At 38.4% G+C, this 23,236-nt stretch overlaps 2 protein-coding genes across 2 annotated transcripts; one reads left to right on the forward strand and one right to left on the reverse strand.

Moving 5' to 3' along the window:
• Positions 1-167: 167 nt before the first annotated feature.
• LOC121266790 (helicase-like transcription factor CHR28) lies at positions 168-15,799 on the forward strand. The gene is made up of 11 exons (XM_041170613.1): positions 168-749; positions 1,490-1,580; positions 4,345-5,564; positions 5,738-5,809; positions 6,642-6,719; positions 6,813-7,710; positions 8,501-8,631; positions 8,820-9,041; positions 13,804-14,421; positions 14,538-14,747; positions 15,257-15,799. Exons 1-11 carry the CDS (start codon positions 612-614, stop codon positions 15,359-15,361), a joined length of 3,783 nt encoding a protein of 1,260 aa, XP_041026547.1. The 5' UTR covers positions 168-611; the 3' UTR covers positions 15,362-15,799.
• Positions 15,800-17,423: 1,624 nt separating this feature from the next.
• On the reverse strand, positions 17,424-18,562 carry LOC121266791 (caffeoylshikimate esterase). Its single transcript, XM_041170614.1, is given in 1 exon segment — positions 17,424-18,562. A coding segment is annotated over 1 exon segment (975 nt). The 5' UTR covers positions 18,475-18,562; the 3' UTR covers positions 17,424-17,499.
• Positions 18,563-23,236: the final 4,674 nt, after the last annotated feature.

The following is a 23,236-nucleotide window of genomic DNA, read 5'->3' on the forward strand; positions in this document are numbered from 1 at the left end:
GTGATTAAAGTATGGTTTAGATAATTATCTATTACACAAGAGTTTATCTATTTAGAGAATTGTTAGTAGATGACAGGCAAGATTGGCACCGACATCATTGACTTTTATATATCGTGCATCGAGTCGCATGAAATCCAAGTGTGTTAAGACTTAAAAAGAGTGTGAAAACTGACCACGCGGCGCAGACGCTCCGCACCTCACCCATGTGTGCTGTGCCGGCTGGCGAGGCCCCGGAACCCAAAGCTGAAACCCATACGTCCGTTATCGTACGCACCGAATCCTATTTAAACCTGCGACACCCTCCCACCAATCATCACCACGTACTTCACGCCCCCCTCCCCCCTCATTATTTTTATTTTTTGTTTGCCTTTTCCTTTTCTTTTCAAGAAAAGGTCGCATTGCGAAACTTCTCCGAAAGCTACTCTTGACTCTCTCTTTGTGAATCAAAGAATCCGCCCCCTGGGTCGGACAATTTCGTCGTCGTTTCGGGGAGAGATGCTGTTTTGGTCTTATTCGGATCGGAACTCGCCGATTATATCCTTCTGTGTTAGGGTTTGAAGAGGGTGCGGGAGAGAGGGAGAGTCGGGTTTTTGAGAGAGACTTTCTGGATCATGTTGATGACGGACGACGGCTCGAACGTTTGGACGCGCGGCGATTTCTCCGCCGTCGATGAATTTGGCAACGAGGACATGTCCATCGACGTCGATACGCTCTATCACATTCTTAGAGAGGAGCCCCAGCCTTTGCAGGTAGTTTTTGGAAAACCCCGTGTAGATTTTGCCATCTCTGAATTTGGGTAACTTCGATTGAAAGGGTATTATAGTGCGTAGTACTAAACTCTTGCTAATCGGACCCGGCTTATGTGCGTGTTTGTGGGTATCAGTGCATTTCGATGCTCTGGCATTCTGTTTCAGTATCCGTTGGTATTGTATGGATACTGGCGTGAGAGAAACGCTAGTATGTTTAAGGGAGCCCGAGTTGTCTGAGGTTTATTTGGATTTTTTGATACTTAACTGAGGTTTCTGAGAATTAGGGAGAACAAGATGAAATATTCTCAATACCATCCGAAGTTGCAATTGGTTGACCACCCATGACCCAACGATCTTACAATCAAAGCCTATTAGGACTTCTACCAATTGCAGCTTTGAATGGTATGCTTTTTTATATCCCAAGCCTATTAGTGCGGTATTGTGATGGACAATGACCATCCTTTGTGGAGCGGTGCTTTTAATTTTCAATTGGATGAGCTTGGATATATCCTCTGTGGGTGTATCTCCTGGTTTATACCTTGGTGTTCTTTTGGTCCCATTTTGCATTTAAATGTAGTGTTAATATTTCTTTTCCTTAGGGAGCTGATATACTTGAACTCCTGCAAAAGAATTTGCGGGCTTGATTTCTCAAAATATCTAAGCCATAATCCCAGCAAACTGAACTTTAAAGTAGCATTTTTTTTTCTTGTGGACTGATTTTTTTCCATATTAAATTGCAGAGCAATCTGGAGGATCCATCGTTGAACAGCATGTCACAAGGTGAATCAACTCGTGATGTTGGCAACGATGCAAATATGCAGTTTCAAACAGGTTAACCATTTATGCTGACATGCTTACTTTCCTCCCATGTCCCGCATTCTCCTTGCTGCTTTTGAGATCACTAAATACTCCTCTTTTTGAACCTTTTTTCTTTCTCTGAGCACTGGTAGTGGGATGTTGACGCCTCCTCAAATTACCATGAGATATGGGGGATATAACATTGATACTTAGAGTTTACGTTTGATCATTTCTTTCCATTCTTATTTCTTTAGGTCTCAGTTGTCAGAAGGATTGCCTTTATAGGCTGAATTTATGAGTCTTCTCACATTTTTCTTTTATACAACTTTAGAAGCTTCAAATTCGGAAGTGAGCTCTATCATGGTCTTTGACACTTTAAAAATAGAACCCTCCACACAGGCTGAATCTTGTGGATGATTGCCCTGGAAGTTGAGTAGGAGTCTCAGAGGCTAGTTTTCAATACTACCGTAGCATGAGTCATCCTTCACGGAGAGTACTAGGTCTCCCTTGATTGAGTGACTACTGTGCAATGCAGCTTCTAGTTTTGCTGATAGAGGGGACACTTTGATTAAAAGTACTCTTTGTTACTTACCTACCTATTACTTGCCTCCATTCTCCATCTCTGTAGGATTAGACTGACATTTTTGAGAAGGTCCAGAGAGGCTTCTTGTGAGAAGGAATTGGTAATGAATTTAAGCTCCACCTAGTTGATTTGCACTCCACTCTTGTCAGACAGTTTGAGGATTAGAAATTTGCTTTTGTTTGTGTTTTGTTGGGGAAACGGCTTTGGAGGTATTCCAGGGAGTGGGAAGCTTTATAGCAACTGGTGGTGGAAGCCAAATATGGTAGCATGTGGGGAGGATGGTGTTCGAATGAGGTTAGCGAGCCTTCTGGGATTGGGGTATGGAGAGCTCTTAGAAGAGGCTGGGGGACTTCTCTCCAGTTTTATTTGATATAAGGTGGGTGACAGGTCGAAAACCAGATTTTGGTATGATGTTGCGGGGACCAACCATTGAAAACTATCTTTTTTTTTATAAGTAAAAATATTATATATATCAAAAAGGAATAACCAAGGACACTGATGTATACAAGAAAACACCTTGCCCATTGACCCCAATGACCCAAAAAACCCGTGAAAAACAACCCAAAATACACTAAGCTCGACCCCAACCCCTTGTTTCCCCGTAGAACTAAGACGCTACCCAAAAACCCAACCCCAACCTCTTATTTCCTCCTTTAGAACTAAAACTTCACAATGCCCTCTCTTTGGACTTCCCTCTAGTTGAACTACCACTCTTAGTGTCGTGATTGATTGCCCAAGGAAGACGTTGTAACTCCCTGTTTTTCTTGAAACTTGATTTGGTTTCAAGCGCGTGGCTTGCCTCAATTGCAGTGATTAGTTCTTTAAATTGGTCTTTACATTCTCCATGTGAAATTCCCACAAAATTGGAGGAAGAGAGACCAAGGGAGCAACATTATCCCCAGACACAGCATCCAACTGCACTCCCGCCTCTAGACATTCCTCTATACAAGGCACCAATGCCAAGCTCATTGGTTCTCCAGCAACTCCATCGGTTCTCTCCAATGGTTTCAGACCCATTGGAGATTCTGGGGTGACTCACTGACAGCAAGTTCCTTCACCTCTAGGGTGGTATCGGATTCTACATCTCTTTCAGACCTTAGCAGTACACCATTTTCATTTAACTCCGACGAGGGAGCCATACTATCTTCCCAGAGTTGTTTCAATTATCCCAATTTAGCGAGCCTTTCGTTGCTGAGCACTTGCATATTTCAGATGGTATGCCCAACTATATGTAAATTTTACTAGAGAAGCTCAGGATTGGGAGATGGAGATGTTGTCATCTATTTTCAGAAAGCTCAAATCCTTTTTGGCATAGAAGAGGGTGACAATGATAATATTTGCAGGATCCCATTAAAATTAAATCCTTCTTTAATGGGCTGCTCCCTCCAGCTGGCTCATCATTGTTATTGAAGTGCATTTGGAGAAACAAGGCACCTACTTTATTTATTTATATTTACTTTTTATATTATTGGCAGTCTTAGGCAAGATCTTAATGAGGGATAATTAATAGATATACTGTAGTAATGGATTGGTTCCCTACGTGAAAGAAGAATGGGAAAAGGATCAGTTACCTTCTGCTACATTGTGATTTGGCTAGGGACTTATGGGCAGTGATATTCAACGCTTTTGGGATTTAGTGAATTATGCCCCCAACGAGGGGAGTTGTTGGCAAAATCCCTATGAATGTCATAACAATTCAGAAGTTTGGAGGATAGCTCTCCTATATATTTGAAGACTGAGAAAGGAGGATGACAAAATTAAAAGCTATTCTATTATTCACCCTATATGTTTCGATGGCTGCTCACCGAGGCTTCCAATTCTCTGGTTTTCTAGACTTCAAAATCTTTTGCTTTTCTTCTTCTTCTTGCTTGTTGGATGTCTCCTTTCGTGTACTTAGGTTGTGCCCTTCTTTGCATCTAATAAAATTGCTCTATTTATATGTAAAAAAAAAACTTTGTTGATAGAGATGCCTGCAATGTTTCAGATTGTGGAGATAATTCTTATCTTGATTTTCCCAAGGATGAAACTGAACTCCAGTGTCAGCATTTATGTGTGGATGTTGATTCCAAATGTATGTGTAAATTTGACTTAAAGTAGTGGCATATTGGCATTTATGTTGTTGGTTGGAGAGTCTTTCCTAGATAATTGCATTGCAGTTTGCATTGTTTCTCAGAACTTAGTTGGAAGACTAATTAATATTTCTGGCGATTGCAGATACCTCACACGACCCTGTTGTTGAGGATGTTGATGTGAACTTTGCAAACAATGGTGCTTTGATTGAAAATGGCGTGGATATATTTGGACCACAAGAAACTAAGCCATGTACATATATGGGAATATCCTTCATGGATGTAGTTATGTCCTCACAAAATGTAACTTCTACTGAGTCTACAATTTGTCAAGGTTATGATGTTATAAGAGACATAACCGACCGTTACTCTGCTATGAATTATGGCATGAATATGGAAAATACACTTGTTGATGATTTCTCACAGCATTATATACCTAGTAGCTATAGTTCTCAATACTCATTGGCTAATGAGGGAATGATTGCAAACATGAAGGATGAAATTGGGGAATTTTCTGATGCTAGTGCCTGCTCAAGTAGTAAGCTGAATTTGAGTAATTTGAAGGAAATAAATGGTGGATCCGTCTCAGAGGTGTTGATGACAGATTATTCAGATGTTAAGGGATGGAATTTTACATATGAAGGTAATATGTCATCAGTCTCAGGAAATTCTTCATCTGATGCTGAAAATTGCACTCCATCATACATTTCAAGCAAAGAGCAAGCAACTTATCTGAAGGATGAAGTAACTGATGAATTGATGGCACCTAGTAGCAATTCTGTTGAAGCTTTTGAAGAAGCTGCCTACAATTTTTTTGTTGACAGAGACCTGAACCAGTCATTTGGTAATCTTCATTCTACATCATCTCAGAAGCACAATCACATAAAACATGAGAAAGAAGACATAATAATTGCTTCCAAGAGAGGTCGGCACTCTCAAGACTCAGCTAATGAAATTTCCAGTGAAGCTGACATTGATGGTGGATGTTTGAATTTAAGTGCATCAGAACTATATTTTCCCGGTGTTCAGCCACCCACTTCGAGCAAGATGCTGTTTGATTGCATTAAGGATGAAAGTGAAGGTAAAATGGTTGGATCCAAGAGCATGGACTCTCATTTTTCAGAAGTCTGGACTGACTTAAATTGTAAAGATTTCTCAGACAAATCTCATGTCGAGGATGACTCTGACATATGTATCATTGAAGATATGAGTCATCCCCCACCCACTAATCGTTCTCTGGCAAATGGGAATTCTATTATTACTTCACAACCCTCTACATTTAGCAATTCCCTTCATCACACAGGTGTAGGAGGCACAAGGCATAAGACAAGAGATGAGAGGTTGGTTTTACAAGTTGCATTGCAGGTTAGTTCTGTTAGCTTGGATTATCAGTTTTGCCTGCTCTTAGTGGCACTGAAATACGGTGTCACTGTGGAAGCATTGAGGCTGCTATCTTTTGATCTTATTTTATGAATAGTACCTTGAAGGTGGTTTTTCACTGTAACCTTGATGAGATTAGAGTATGCTATGCATTTCAGGATCTTTCGCAGCCAAAGTCGGAAGCTAGTCCACCTGATGGAGATCTGGCAGTTCCTTTACTAAGACATCAGGTTTGTGATTGTTTCTTCTCTTTCAATATATCTCACTTTTTTGTTTTTGGAACGCTGTTGTTTAGAGTTGTCTTATGGCATTTGAACATATAGCAAGACACTTATGAGAAGTGCTTGGATTGGGCCCAATTAGAACTCTTATGATTATGTATTCAGGGGTCATGTACTGCAGCCTGTGAACAAAATGGAGTCAGATATGGGTATGGATGCCTGTAATAGGCATTGCTCTTTGATACAGAGATCGTAAAACGAAATTGCATTGGGTGATTATGGAAATCTCATTTGTTTCAAAGGCACTATGTAAATATTCAAACTATTCCTTAAATATGAGGCAGTCTGTCAACAGATGATCCCCAGTGGTGAGGATGGAATAGCACATACCCTAACTTTGTTTTTGATTGTTAAAATAGAAGTTGAGAGCTGGGATGTTTTCTTCCAACAGATGTCCAGAACGAGTTTCTTGTCTTTTCCCCAAATGTGTGTTGTGTCTGCCAAGTGGTTCACGTCAGTGTGGACAAAAACCTTTTTACACTAAGGGGTCAATATTCCTGAAATGGGCTCAGAGATAATGTTTGCCAAGTGGTCCATGACATCACCTAGGTGGTAACCCAGGTGAACTCCTAGGTGGACTCAAACCCAGGTTGTTTGAGTCTATATGTCATTTCAAGTTTGTCTGTTGACCACTAGGCTACACCCTGGCTGGTAACGATGGGATTCAAAACTAGAAGTCAATTCTTCCTTGTTGCCTTTGTGACCTGCACTTTGCTTGTCCCTAGCCTTTGTGTATGTCTATGATTGTTGTCTACTTAATATTAGCTAATGTCCTGGACAGAGAATTGCTTTGTCATGGATGGTTCAAAAGGAGACAGCTAGCTTACACTGCTCGGGAGGCATTCTTGCAGATGATCAGGTTGATGTTCTTGTCTTATTTTTTACACCACTTGGTGGATGACAAGAGCTGTCCTAATATCTATTGTGGGTTTATATAACCATGTTCTTGCAGGGATTGGGAAAAACAGTATCAACAATTGCACTTATTCTGAAGGAAAGGCCTCCATCTTTAAGATCCTGTCATGATGTAAAACAAAGGGAGTTCGAAACTCTAAATTTGGATGAGGATGATGATGCTCTTCCTGCACTTGATGGAATGGAGCAAGACGCTGATTTGCAACAAGTGATGTCAAACGGAAGTCGGGTCCAGAGCCTGAATCCTTTGGTCCAATTTAAGGGAAGGCCATCTGCTGGAACCCTTATCGTTTGTCCTACAAGTGTTCTACGGCAATGGGCTGAGGAGTTGAGTAGTAAGGTAACTAGCAAGGCTAATCTGTCTGTGCTTGTATACCATGGAAGCAACCGGACAAAGGATCCCTGCGAGCTGACTAAGTATGATGTTGTCCTCACAACATATTCAATTGTCAGCATGGAGGTCCCAAAACAGTCTTTTGCAGATGAAGAAGATGATGAGAAAGGAAAGCCAGAAGATGATGCTGGCTTTTCATCTAGCAGGAAAAGGAAATGTCTTCCTAGCTCTATTAAAAAATGCTTAAAAAATAAGAAGGGTTCGGATTGTGCACTACTCGAATCTGCTGCTCGTCCTCTTGGAAAGGTGGGATGGTTTAGGGTTGTCTTGGATGAGGCCCAAAGCATAAAGAATCACAGAACTCAAGTAGCTAGGGCCTGTTGGGGTCTTCGTGCTAAACGAAGGTGGTGCTTGTCTGGGACTCCAATCCAAAATGCAATTGATGATCTTTACAGTTACTTCAAATTTCTCAGATATGATCCTTATGCTTTATATACGTCATTCTGTTCTACAATAAAGATCCCTATCAATAGAAGTCCAGCAAAAGGGTACAAGAAGCTACAAGCTGTCCTGAAGACAATAATGTTACGCCGCACCAAAGGTGAGATCACGTATTATTTATTTCTCCTTCAATAACAATGATGCTTATCTGATGTTTTAGTTTTTCTGGATCTGCTTTTACAATAGAAATTGTTAGGTGTGTCGAATCCCCGTTTACTCTGCCATCTAGATGCTTCTTGCATAGCTGGGGTCTGCCTCTCTGTGCTGTGACCATGTATACTCTGTTTACAAACCATCCACAATAAATTTCTTTTACATTTTGCTATCTTCACTTTTTATTTTTTGAATTTATTTTATTCTTTCTTTCAGTTGAGACTAAATTTCTGATATACCACTAAAAAGCATGGAAGTGAATTGATTATTTCTATTGTGAGCCTTGACAATGCTTACTGTGGCTTTAAGGAATCATCTGTAGGTATGGTGATTGACACAGCTTTGGGTTGGCTCCAAGAAAATCATTATGTATTGGTTCACCCATTTTTGTCTAGGATCCATGAGTATTGAATCCAAATAATTGCATATGACCTCAAATAAAGTCAAAATGTGTCACTAAACTAGAATGCACAGGTGATGCTCTTGTATATATCTTGTATTCTTGGGCTCGTGCCTATTCTTTTGATCAATAAGATTTTGTTTATCAATAAAAAAAAAAAGTTAAAATGTGAGTTTATTTTGAGGTAAATTTTATTTATATGTCTAGGTATTTGTTTATTTTTTTAATGTCTTGATGTATTGCCATTATGTAGTCTCTTACAATTCTCATGTCTTTGATATAAAGTTTACTTCTCTGAGATATAATTATCTGACAGTAAGGCTATTGTTTGCTGTAGACACACTTCTTGATGGGGAACCTATTATTAGCCTGCCACCCAAATTCATAGAACTGAAAAAAGTGGATTTTTCAGTTGAAGAACGTAATTTCTACTCCAGATTAGAGGCTGATTCACGTGCTCAGTTTCAAGTATGGTTTCACCGTGAAGGAAGTTTGTATTTGATTGGGACTTTCTTTTTCTTTTTCTTATGATATTTGTTTTCGTAATGGAAAAGGCTCATAGATTTTGATGTTCATATGATCATAATTTTATTGCGGTGGCCATCTTAATTTGCCTTCTGTAGTTCTCTGAACCACTTGTATGTTTGTCATATCAGGAATATGCAGATGCTGGAACTGTCAAACAAAATTATGTTAACATCTTGTTAATGCTCTTGCGCCTTCGACAAGCTTGTGACCACCCCCTTCTTGTTAGGCCTTATGATTCAAATTCTTTGTGGAGATCCTCAGTGGAGATGGCAAAGAAGCTTCCTCGCGAAAAACAAATATCTCTTCTGAATTGTTTGGAAGCATCTCTAGCAATCTGTGGCATCTGTAATGTATGTACTTACTCTTCTTTCTCCTGACTTTTCCCAGTATGCGTTTCTTTGCATGTGCACTTGTGTGCTTTACTTGATAAGGTTCCTTTTGGATCTCTCCTATCAGGTGCGGTCTTGTTGCAAATTTATGTGCTTGTTTTCTCACCTTTTCAGTAATTGATTGCTAATGTGTAGTTAGTACAGGTTTTGGCGTTCTTTCATTTACTTGTTTAATTTCTATTTTGATGGCATAGGAATTTGAGTAACATTTTAGCATCACTTGTGTTTGCTTCTTTGCTTTGACCTTTATACTAATGCTCGTGCACTTCATTCAATCCTTGGTTTTTCAAAATTCAATTGGGTTGAGTATTGTAAAGAATAGAATTTGGATTGAGTTTATGCTTTGAAACCACGGTGGAGTTGTTCCATAAGGTGGATCCTCAATTCTTTTTTTTTTCCCATTTTTTGAGATGTGACCACATTGCTTGCAATCTTGTCAATTATGAGATGTAAGCACAATGCAAGAAAAGGATTCACACTATGGTGGTTGGGATTTGGGAGGGAGAGGCCAAAAGCTTCCCTCCGATACTTATTTGGAATGCTTGGCAAGTGCAAGTGCTTGCTTAATTTCAGACAAATCTTGAAATGAAAATTTCCAGTTTCAGCCCTACTTTAATAGACCCACCCTGCTCAGTTTTTTGATTATTTTGTTTCCCCTATCCATCGAGTAGGAATAGGGGAGTGTGGTTATCAAATCAATCCAATATATAATTAGGTAATGGTGGAAAAAGGAAAATTCTCAGTGACGTTCTAACTAAAAAAGTCATTTCTTGGAATTCAGACAAAAGCATTTTATTGATGCATACGTTTCTATTAAAAATGGTGCTTTATGGAGTTAGATTACACTCAAGGAGCATAAGCTCTTTAGGATGGCTAATCTGAGCAGAACAAGTTACCTCCACATTTTCAATTGGATTTGTATTCAACTTATGCAAGTTATTTGTTATTTGTAACAAATAACTTGCATAAGTTGAATACAAATCCAAGTGAATGTTCAGGAGAAAGTAGACTGCGACCAGCAATATAGAATTCTCGGAGTTTATTTTCGACTTGAGTTTGGTGGGGCATTCACGTGGTCCAATAATCATACGTGGTCTAGATTGGACATATTTTTAGTTTCATCGGAATGGGAAGCACATTATCTGGATGTATGTCAAATGAGGTTGTCTCGTCTCTGTTCAGATCATTTTTCTATTACGCTTGATTGTGGTGGGTATCCAAGTAGGGTGTCGGTACTTTAAACTTGAAAACATGTGGCTGAAAATTGATGGCTTTGTGGACAGGGTTTGGCAATGGTGGTCCTCAAATTAGATCCATGGCTCCCCTAGTTTCATTCTTGTAGGTAAATTGAAAGCTTTAAAAAAATATTTAAAGCTTTGGAATACACAAACCTTTGGTGACATAGGTGAACGTAAGAAGTCCATGTTTGAGTTATAGGAGTTAGAGAGGATACAGGAGGGCCAGGTACTTTCCTTGGATCTCGCAAGTCAGAAGTGGTCTCTGAATTAGAGGATTATTTTATTGGAAGAGATCTCGTGGCACCAAAAATCTAGAGCATTGTGGTTGAAAGAAGGGGATCGAAGTACAAACTTCTTTCATAGAGTGGCCAATTCTCACAAGAGAACCAATACCATTGAGATGCTGAATATAGATGGTGCGGCATGTACAGAGGCCCTTGTGATTAGAGAACATGTTGTTGATTTCTTTGAACACTTGCTTACCGAGCAAATGGGGTGGTGGCCAAAGCTTGATGGATTAGGTTTTGACTCTATTGAGCCGCAAAATGTCTCTTGGTTGGAGAGGCCCTTTGAGGAGATGGAGGTTCACGGCGTGTTGAGGAAAATGGCCAAAGACAAAGCACCTGATTTAGATGGATTTTCTATGGAATTCTTCCAAACTTGTTGGGAAGTGGTGAAGAAGGATTTAATGAAGGTTTTCTAAGAGTTGTTCTTGGTTAGAAAATTTGAGAAGAGCCTCAATGCCACTTTTATGGCACTAATTCCCTAGACAATTGGGGCATCAGAGGTAAATGATTTTTGGCCCATTAGTCTAGTGAATGGGGTGTATAAGATCATCTCCAAGGTGCTTGCAAACTGCTTAGGGGAGGTTTTGAGGCAGATCATAACAAAACCCCAAAATGCGTTTGTATGAGGTAGGCAAATCCTAAACTTAGTTCTCATCGCCAATGAATGCCTAGATAGTAGACAAAAATCTAGTAACCTGGGGATCCTATGTAAGTTAGATATGGAGAAGGCATACGATCATGTTAATTGAGACTACTTACTCCACTTGCTTGGGAGATCTGGTTTCAGGGAGAGATGGTGTTCATGGATTATATGGTGTGCATATCAACGGCGAAATTGTGTTGGTAAATGGTACTCCAGTTGGCTTTTTAACATCCCTTACTCTTTTGTCATTGTTATGGAGGCGCTTAGTAGAATGACCTCGGCTCTGGTTCGCAATGGTTTTATGGTTGGATTCTCGGTTGGTGATCTCAACAAGAGTACTATTAACATTTCCCACTTGTTTGCAGATGATACACATATTTTCTGTGAGGCAGAACAAAACCAGATGCGGGCACTGTGGGCACTCTTACTCTGTTTTGAAGCGGCATCAGGTTTGAAAGTGAACTTTGATAAATCAGAATTGGTGCTAGTTGGTAATGTTCGCAACATTTGGCAGCTGGCTAACACTTTAGATGTAAGGTCTCCGCCCTTCCTATGAATTACCTGGGTCTACCGTTGGGGGTTGCCTCAAGAGCTATACCAATATGGGATACAGTGATTGAGAAGATTGAACGTAGATTGATGGGTTGGACGAGATGTACTTGTCGAAAGGTGTCAGGATCATTTTAATCAAAAGTACTTTGTTTAATCTACCAACATATTTTTTTCCCAATTCCTGCAAGTGTGGCGACCCGGATTGAGAAACTTCATAGGGACTTTCTTTGGAGTGGTATGGGGGATGACTTCAAAGTTCATCTGGTCAAATGGGATAAGGTATGTTCCCCAATTTCTTCGAGAGGGTTGGGAATTAGAAATCTGAAGATGTTCAATCGGACATTATTCGGGAAATAATTGTGGCGATATAATATGGAATCGGAAGCCTTATGGAAGTTTTTTCTTTTTTTTTTTGGGGGGGGGGAGGGGAGGTTAATGGGGCTTATGGAGTGGGGATCTGGAAGCATATTAGTCGGGAGTGGGGGTGTTCTCTTGTTATACTAGACTCGTGTTGGGAGATTTTATTCTGGAGTGACATGGTGTGGAAATAATGCCCTCAAAGACTCATTCCCCTTAGTATTCCGGATTGCATGTGAGAAAGAAGCTTCAGTGGCTGATTTTATGGTGATAGCTTGGGATCAAATACAGTGGAACATTAACTTTAGTAAGGTGGCCCAAGATTGGGAAGTTGACAGTTTTGAGGACTTTTTTTTGGCTTCTGTACTCCTTGAGACAGAGCAACCAAGGAAATGACATGATGTGGTGGGCACCCGCAGGTAAAGGCCCATTTTCTGTTCATTCGTTCTACAAGTCTCTCACACAGGCTCAAAACATTCAGTTTCCATGGAGGAGGATCTGGTGCCTCCCAAAGCAACATTCTTTGCATGGATAGTTTCTCTAGGTAACATCTTGATGACGGATAATTTGTAGAAACGTGGGGTGATCATAATAGATTGGTGCTGAATGTGCAGTAAGAGTGGTGAGATTGTGGATCATCTCCTACTGTATTGTGAGGTTGCTAGAGCGTTATGGGATGAGGTGTTCAGCAGATTAGAGTTAACTTGGGTGATGCCTGCCATAGTCGCTTTTGGCTAGTTGGACAAATTTAGGAGGTATTCCACAAATCTCAGCCGTGTGGAAGATGGTTCCAATTTGAATTCTGTAGTGCTTATGGCAAGAGTGAAATGACAGGACGTTCGAAGACAAGGAGAGCGCTCATTTGAGGATCTTAGATCTCTTTTTGTTAGAACCTTATTCCTATGGGCTATAGCTGTAGATTTTAATGGCCTAAGCCTTCATGACTTTCTTGTTTTCTTTTCTTCATCTTAGATGGGTGTTTCCTCTTGTCCATCTTGTGTACTTGGGCTATGCCTATTATATTAATACAATCGTTTACTTATAAAAAAAAATTTTTGTTTCCAAATACGTTAGAATGGCATGAACTAGATTCAGTTCATACCCTGTCTGAAAGCCAGTGGTTCCATGGTTGGGAGTTGCCAGACAATTTTTTTTTTTTTTAGATACAAGTATAGATGCTTGTGCCAGCTAATAAGAAGTCTAACCTGTTTAACTAGTTTTTGGGTGCTGAATATGGTAGGTCTAGGTATACTTCATAAGTGCTTTATAGATCACTTGCCTCACTTTTAAAATTTTGTTTCCACTGATTAAATGGTCAAAATATTTGTTTACATTATCGTAGATGCTATTGACACTAATCGGATATTGGATAATCCAGCTAGCTAGTATGATGACAGAAATAATACAATCACGGTAGGTCTATCTTTGGGCTATGGTTCTTGGTCATTTTTCTTTTTCTCTTACGTATGAGAATGGCATATGATGAGTGCGTGATCTTGTCTGAATTCTGATGTAAATTTTTAACTCTCTGTCTGGTGTTATATCCGTCACCTATTGTTTTTCTTCTAATACCCTTAGAGTTCCTCTAACAAGATGAAAGATTGATGTGGTTTTTGTGTTCTGCAATCCTGCTGTTTTATCAATAGGATCCCCCTGAAGATGCTGTTGTTTCGATATGTGGTCATGTTTTCTGCGGCCAATGCATTAGTGAACATCTTACTGGTGATGATAAGCAGTGCCCTGTTACAAATTGCAAAGCTAGACTCACTTCGTCTTCGGTATTTGCTAAAGCCACACTAAACAGTTCTCTCTCTGACGATCCTGGTGAGGGTAGTTCTCCCAATTGCTCTGTTTCTGAAGCTGTTGGCTCAGCTGAACTCTTTTCTGAGGCTAAATCGTATAGTTCTACCAAAATTAAGGCTGCTCTTGAGCTCCTGCTTTCATTGTGTAAACCAGAGGGTTGTACATCAATAAATAGTTCTGCACTGAATACTTCTGACAAAAAGGCCATATGTCTCAGCAACTCTGTTGGGGAACTACTTGAGGACAGTCCTGGCAGACAAAATTTGGCTGTAGAAAAGGGTTCTAATGGTTTAGCCGGGGTGGTTGGAGAGAAAGCCATAGTGTTTTCCCAGTGGACCAGGATGTTGGATTTGCTTGAAGATTGTCTTAAGAACTCTTCCATTCAATACAGAAGACTTGATGGAACCATGTCAGTTCTCGCCAGAGATAAAGCTGTGAAGGATTTTAACACCCTCCCTGAGGTTTGTATCTCTGTTTTCCCTATCATTGTAGGAAGATAAAGATATTCAAAGTACCTGCATTTAGTTGAGTTTTAGTTCCCCTTGGATGTATTAAAACAGGATCCCTTTCGTTGTAGGTGTCTGTTATGATCATGTCTTTGAAAGCTGCTAGCCTTGGTCTCAACATGGTTGCAGCTTGCCATGTTGTTCTTCTGGACCTGTGGTGGAATCCTACCACTGAAGATCAAGCAATTGATAGAGCACACCGAATTGGGCAAACTCGTCCTGTAAGGGTTTTGCGGTTAACGGTGAGAGATACAGTTGAAGATCGTATCTTAGCCCTTCAGGTACTGTCACCAAGTGTTCTTGTAATTCTCTATTTTGTTTATTGTTAATTTTGGTGGTCAGTTTTTTTGACACTGATAACTTTGTAGTTTTTTCTTGGAAATTTGGTTTTCTACTGCTTTAAGTTACTTTGTTGTATTTATAATCAAATTTACGGCAGAGCATAAATTTGTCAAAATTCGATCTGATTTTATTTCAGAGTGACTGGACAAGACAGAAAAGGAAATGTATCACGGTATTAGATTACACTTGTGGTCCTGTTCAGAGCTCAACCTTTTGCATATTTAATGACAATTTTCAGCTTTGTTCTTTTAACAATGACCTAAAACTATCATTAACTGAAATATCGTGCAGTCTTTTTCTGGGCCACACAACTATGTTTCATTTATCTATGCTATGTTCAATGATGATTGACTTCAAACTTGTAATTGTTGTCCCTATCAATAATTTCTCTAATTTTAATCCTTGCTCATGCAAGTTGTTCTTTTTTTTTTTTTCCCTTTCTTTGCAGCAAAAGAAGAGACAGATGGTTGCATCTGCATTTGGGGAGGATGGAACTGGTGGTCGTCAGACACGCCTCACAGTGGAGGACCTGAAATACCTGTTTATGATGTGATTAGGGGATTTTTTTCAGGCTTGACAGATGTTATTTGCTAACACAGGTTATCAATAGATTTGTTTTTGGCGGTAGGAGCAATAGGAGCAGCGCAATTACTTGAACATTGACTGACAACAGATCTTAAAGGAGTGACGAGGGGCTATATTGATAAGAAGTTCATGTGAATAGTCGATATATAGAATCACATCATCCATTCTTTTTCCTTAGATTTTGTCTTTTAGGGAATGAGCTCTGTGTCTTCCTCCGCATTCCCTTGTACATTTTATAGGATGTAGTCTACAGCAAGGAAAGATATCACCTGAAAATACTTGAAATGATAGAAGACTCATTTTTCTTTTTTCACTTTTTTGTTTAGTATGTATGATGTATAATAGTGAGTTTACTAGTACAAGGATCATTAGTATACTTATCCACAAAAAAATATTTTAAGGTTCATTGCTAAATCTTATTTTCTCCGTGTTTTGATGAGCACGTTTGGATTATCTATTGTGCAAGTGTAATGCTTGACGTGATGACATGCCAGCTTTGTGGTTACAGCAAGCAGGTGGTTGAGTAACAATAGTGGCAGTGTGATGGTGGTATAATTTCTCCCTTCGTGTCATCTTATATATATATATATATATTGTAGATTTTGTATGATTGTTGGGTCTTCTTATAAAGAACTTTTATACTGTCCATGTTGTGGGCAACTTTTATGCCTCTTGATGTTGTTTGATGGTTATAGATGTGGAATTAATGTTCTAAGACTGAATGAAACTGAATGCTTTTTGACATCTTATATAAGATTTGATGGCTAGGACCTATTTCAAAGTTAGATTGTCCAAGGGAAATGTTGAAAGAGTGAGGACATCCAGTTAAAATGCATGCAATCGTGGTAGACTCCTAATCTACTTACATGCAGTACTCCTGACTAGTGAGAGAGATGGAATAGTTTTGATTGATGGATGCTGCATTAGTAACCTCTATGTTGGGAAAAGATTATGTATACCAGATCCATCTATGGGCTGCACGTCCTACCCAAGCATGTAGGCTCTATTTTATTGTCATGGTGTTGGTGAGGTCATCCAAAAGTCGATTAATGACAGATGAAAGCACCCTTAAGATAACTTCATTGCATCGCTACCTCATCTCGTGTACATATCCTGATTGACTGAAAAATGGGCAAGTCAATGCAGTGGTTTTATTCTATTTTCTTTTAACATTTTATTATCTTTTGCTTTTCCCGGTTGACCCAGTGATAAGTCTTACCGGTGAATTTTGGAGGTCACGAATCGGAATTCGAGTTCCAGCAATAGCTAAGGTTATAAGATATGTGATAATGTGAGTATTACATGTGTTCATCGACTTCTTATCAATTAGGGTGAGGCTATAATTTGATCTTGTTTGAGGAGCAATTGTGTCATCTTCTGGGATTTGCGTGAAGCTGTCTAAATTTCTTCCTTGTTCGTAACAGGCAGGGAAAAAGGGACCTAAAAAAAAAAAAGGATCAAATTACGGCAAAGTGTGAGAGTGAACAGTGTTCGGAGCCAGAAGAGTAGATGTGTGATATATGGGATACAGTGTGGAGTGATTGCGGCATAGAATGGCAATGGCAGGTAAAGGAAAAGAGAGGCTGCTATTCGCAAGGCACGAAAGCTTTGGAAATGATCGTGCTTCTTGCCTGCTCAAGTGTAAATACTCAAAACGAAACCATTCTTAATTAGATTTTTATACTTTGAAATCCGACAACCGTGGAGAAACATGATATACAGTAGTGGCCACTCTGCCTACCTGAAGTATTGTGATTAAAGAAGTTATGTGCACGAGAGTAGAGATGGAAGCAAAACTAACCACTTGGTCTTGTTGGAACACAAGTCATGAAGAAAATTGAGATGCTGTCTAATTATCTTATCGATGGTTCATGTAGGCATGCAAATTAGGACAGATTTTGACCAACAGTTGTTGAGATGCATGCACAAACTATCTGCCATGTAACAGTAAAGCTTCTAATTTGAAGAATTTCAACAAACATTATCAGGGTCACAATGCGGGCTTACAAGCGTATGAATAGATTATACAATTGACATGAATATTTAATTTATGAAAACGACAATTTAGACCCAATGATGAATGATCGAATGGGAGAAGTTTTGACATTACAATTTTTATTCAGCTCTTCCTTTGCACCTATCGTTCAACCATATCAGAATATCATTGCGAACAACTTCGATATTCTCGTCTGTTTCGCCAAACAACAAAGAATGCATCATCCCTTCATAAATCTTTATGGTCTTGTCTTCACTCTTCGCTTCTTCGTACAAAGCTCTGCTCACATTCGGATCTGTGACATAATCCGCACTCCCATGCACTACAATAAATGGAAGACTCACTTCGTTCAGCCTTCTACTCAAATAATCGGTGACCCTCAATAGCTCCACCACCGTCCCCAATCTCGGTTTCCCCTTGTACCTCATTGGATTCATCACTGCTATGATCTTCTTCTCATCAACCTTTACAGAGTTGGCCAAAAGATCCCCCGTCGGAACAATTGGCAATGTGGGTAAGAATCTGGCAACAAATGAGAGAACCTGGGGAATCGGCCACTTTGGGCTGACGGTCTCAGAGATCTTACACATGGGTGCAACCAAAACAGCACCATCAAACCCCTTCGGATCAGCGAAATGGATCAGCAGGCAAATTGCACCGCCCATCGATTCGCCGAAGAGAAAAGAAGGCAGCCCGCGAAACCGAGTCTCCTGTTTGACAAAATTGAAGAACGAGAGACAGTCTTTAACAACAAGATCAACATTGGGTACAAAAGCCCTGAGACCTTGAGATTGGCCATGGCCTTCGAGGTCAAGAGCGAAGCAGGCGAAACCGTTTTGGGCAAGGAAGATAGGGGTAGCCTGGAAGGTCCAGCTGATGTCGTTGCCGTAGCCATGGACCATGCAGATTAGGCCACGAGGAGGGGAGGAGGAGGTGGAGAGCGGAAGCCATGACCTGGTGAAAAGCTTAAGGCCTCTGGGAGAGGTGTAGAACGATTTGGAAGCTTGGATTCCTTGGAGATTGAGGTATTCTTCTTCAGGGGTCTCGCCCCAGTAATGGGTATGGGGGTTTTCTTGTTCCTTCATTCTTGGAGGGGTTTGGGATTTTCTTGGGTCTGCTTTACAGTACAGATTTTTTCGTGGCCGATTAGAGGACGGAGTGGGTGTCGACAGATGCTGGTTTTACCTTAAATAAAAAAATAAAGTCCTTGAATTACTTTATTCTAAATATTATTATTATTATTATTTTATCGTTTATCCCATTCATTAAATAATTCCATTAATTTGGATGAAAACGAATAAATAGAAAAATTTACCTAAAAATTCAATGTAAAAAAAAGCTTAATAAAATGTTAACAAAAAAATTCAAATGAAAATTCATAAACTAACACCAAAATCTTTTTAATAAAGTCCTTCTAAAATATTTCCTACAACTCTTTTGCTTTTCCTTTATTTTTTTAATTTTTTTAGAACTTTAGTTAATTGTATTATTTTTAAAAGAATTGAATTATAAATTTAATTGTATTAAAACTGACATTACCCAAGTTAATTAAACACATACATGAAAAATATAATGTAGATGTCAGATCACTCCACTATTATTCTATATTTTATCATTATTTTCACGTACTTTTTATTATTATTTAATATTTTATTATTACTATTTACAGATCATTTGAGATTATCTTACTACCCAAACATAAGCTAAATAAGCATAGAATCTTCAAGCAAGCAACCAATTTCCCAATTTTAGCCAAATAAGCTACTACTACTAGCTTGCCTAAATATTGACAAATGAGTTGTTTTCTCTCCTAAAAATTGGATTTATACGTGTATATATCATATATATATATATATGTACCTTTGGATATATATATATGTACCTTTGGATGAACATGGATTTTTTTTAGTATATATATATATATATATATATATCTAATTAAGGGCTATTTAATTGATGAGAGCTTGGATTTCTTGACTATGATGAATCTCGTGTATCTTTATGCTTTAAATTATTTGGTTCGCAAGATCATCGATCTTAAATCGTGTGGTACATATGGCAGCCACATGATCAGGAATATATACTTCATAGTACTTTAATTTGGGGGTTTTTATATAGAGTAATGCTACATGTAATCGTGAAATGCATAAGTACTATGCAGTCACTTTGAAAAGAGTGTAATTTATTATTAAAAAAATATTATTTTTTCATATAAATTTTATATTTATTTAATTTTTTCAAAATAATTATTCGTGTTTATACACTTACAACTACCACTCTCATATCTCTTTGATGTGCTCAAGGGTATAATAGTCAGCAGCTTGGATACGAATATCGATGCATGATATAGGAATATTTTGTGATTGTAGCTATAATTATTAATTAGGTACGTAGCCTAAGCAGTAAGCAGTGCACCCAATGCTACGCCACTTAAATTCGTTTTGAAGAATCATATATAGATAGATAGCTTTGGATCTAACTGATCATGCATCGTAGTTGTATATTAATTGCAATTACTGCTAACCTTTATTGTCTCACAATCTCTACCATATTAGGCATTCATGGCCACCAAAATTGACGTGTCATATTGAAAAAAAGAAGTAATTAGAATTAAAATTTTAATTAGATTTTGTTTCCTTAGGAGTTAATTTTTGTTATATGTATATGTTAGCAGTGTGGAACGTATATATGTCTTCTCGACTTACTATTGAAAGGACTCATTCAGCAAGTAACAATCCATGTCTTTTTACCACGTTATACCTTGCTTGCTGAATGGTCTAGGAGTAAAGAATCAAAATAAAATTACAACAAATTAACCTTTTCCCACGAGTGATTTTGTTGCAATTAATTCATATTTTTGTCTAAAATAACTTTTTCCCGTCATTTCTACTCGTAGTTGACTCCTTAGAAATACACAGCAACTTATAGTACTTAAAGCTACAAGTGAAATATATGTTAGAAATACTCTTATTTTCGACGATTTTTTTTCCTCACAAAAAGTGCAAACTTTCATGGCAAAAAGTGTGCCAACCATGGCTAATGGGGTCGAAAATACTTATTTGCTGCAGTGGAAATTGTGGGAAATACGCATTTGGGAAAAGAAAATTTCTGGCGATTTATGGTGGTCGAAAATAGTATTTTATGAAATAAAAAAAATACTAGTAAAACTGTATAAAAACCTTATACCTAAAATACAAAAAATGTGAATAATATATTACCAATACACTAAGGTCATAGATTAAAAAATACTAGTATTTACAAACAACAATTTCCTGGTAGTTTGAAAAGAAAGGAAAAATAAAACTCATAAGCACAAGTACTAAACCATGGAAAAATGCACTGAATATGTAAAAGAGCAAAAGGAAAAACTTCAAGTAAGAAAACCAAATGCACTTGAATAGAGCTGAAAACAAAGGAATCCCACAGAAGCAGTAAGTATAACACTAAGTAGATCTGAGTTAGCCTGAAACACTAGCCTAACAAACACAGTTCACCTAATAGTTTTCTGCCACAAGACATCCAAACTACATCCAATAAAGTTAAGCTTACAAGTGCATTTTACAAGTACAAAAAATTTCTACTAGAAAAGCTTAGAAGTGCATAAAAGTAAAATTAGAAAAACTTGCAACTGCATTTGACTACATTGACTAAGTATACATACGTGGGAATCTCTAGACCTACAAATTAGAGATGACAAAAAATTGAAAAAAAACTACTCCGAACACAAATCAGATTAATGAAGTACCTTGATTACTCACTTGGCCCACCTTGATCCCTCTCATGTTCCCACTTTGATTGGTAGCTACCGACTGTAGCAGCCCTTACACAAAAAAACTAGACCATTTTAATTAAAAAAAATTAACAACAATAGATGTAAAACATCAAAACTAGCTTTAATTTGATGTCCAATTGACATTGACCGTCCAACATCAAAGGTAGGAGTATAAAAGATGGGCTAATATACAAGGCATAAACATGTACAAATTAGCATCTAAAACCAAACAAGAGGAAAAACCAATAGACTAGCAACCATTAAAACCAAAGATTAAAATTTCCCTACAATCTCCAGTTTATGGGTAGGGTTCAATCTCAAAAATATGAAGGGAAGTTAATCAGTGTGAAGCAATATAAAAAAAAAATGTCTGAATTTATAAGCTAAATATTATGCCATAGTAACAATTAAGTCCTAATTAACCTTTAATCAATCTAATATGCAATAGAACTACGAGATTAATAAAACTAAGCCAAGAGCTAAACTAAATTAGAAGATAGTTGACAAAACAGAAGCTTAAAGGAGCAAGAAAACTAACTACATCAAAGTTAAACATGCTGGAAATAAATTACCCAAAACCAAATGATTGTAAGCTAAAAATCTAAAAATTACACTGTAAAATTTAAACTAAAACTAAATAGATATTAGGGAATTGAAAAGAGTAAGCCAAACTAAAAATCTCACATTCTAACAATATATCCAAAGACTCCAAAATCCAAGACCAGTTAAAACCTCAACAACTAGTATATAAACCCGACCACTCGTTAACTCGACAACCCACATATACCCCAAAAACAGCCAACTCATTAACTCCAAACATCCACACAACTTACCGCATGTCCAACACAAACCACCCAAAATACAAGCAGCCAATAACAACCTAGACAACCACCTAATTCCTTCCTGTACAACCACCAAATCAACTCCATCTGCCACACAACAATCCAAATCTCCCTCAAAACAGTCAACACATTACAAGTTAATGTACAATTTAATCCAATAACAGAATACCAATTACAGAAATTCAATAACCAACAACCATTGCACAAACTTTTAATCCAATTAATAACACTGTCATAAATCTCCAGCAATTACAGCTATATATACATCCCCAAATAAAATTGCATAAAATGCATAGCAAAACAAATTTTCCATACCTAAACCTGATGTGGGGATTGGTTGGTTTCACGAGCGTGCCATGCGGTCTAGTGATGAAAATCTCCTCCAACTCTAGTATACCAATCACACAAAAATCTCCTCATGTGAAAACAAAGAAATGAAGAAGAGAAATTTGAGTGTGTGTGCATTTAAACAGAGTGATGTTAGAGCCTCACAGTGTGCATGAGTAAGAGGGAGAGTGACTGAGAAAACTTACCACCGGCCTACACTTCCAGTGAGGAGAACCCAATGACGACCATAAACTCAATACCCACACGCTGTCGTACATCAAAAAATACCCCCAATCACACCAATTAGTCAGAGAGAGAGAGAGAGAAATTAGAGATCTGAGAGTGGGCAAACAGAGAAGAAGTGAGGGCCTGTGTGTGCATGTGTGAGTGTGAAATCAGATCAGAGAGTGAGAGGGGTTGAGGAAAAATCTTATCGGCGTCGATGAGGGCCACTAATGACGACACTTAACGGTGGATGCACATGATGTGGTGGCAGAGGGATGCCGCGGTTTAGCTCTCCCGGTGAGAAAGCCTCAATGATGACCACAATCTCATGACCCACAAGCTCGGTTGAGACAGCCGTCAACGAGGAGATTTTGGGGACCTATGAAATCGTAACACTAATGAGGATGAAGGGAAAAAAATTATCACTTGTGGAAGAGGGAGATTATGAGAGTGGCTCGGTCTGTTGAGTGGGAAGTTTGAAATGAGAAGAAATATACAAGAGGGAAGTTTGAAGTGAGAAGAAATATATGCGGGTCATGTAAATTTTTTGTCACCAACCAATTCATCACTAATGAATGCATGTCACCGTAAAAAAAAAATTATCAGCAAATTTTTTTTCTGAATATCTTAATTTTGTGGGAAAAAAGTCTTTAATTTTCACAGATGATAACTTGTGACAAA

This window comes from Juglans microcarpa x Juglans regia, chromosome 5S (genome assembly GCF_004785595.1).
Source record: "Juglans microcarpa x Juglans regia isolate MS1-56 chromosome 5S, Jm3101_v1.0, whole genome shotgun sequence".
In the NCBI taxonomy this organism is placed as follows: Eukaryota; Viridiplantae; Streptophyta; class Magnoliopsida; order Fagales; family Juglandaceae; genus Juglans; species Juglans microcarpa x Juglans regia.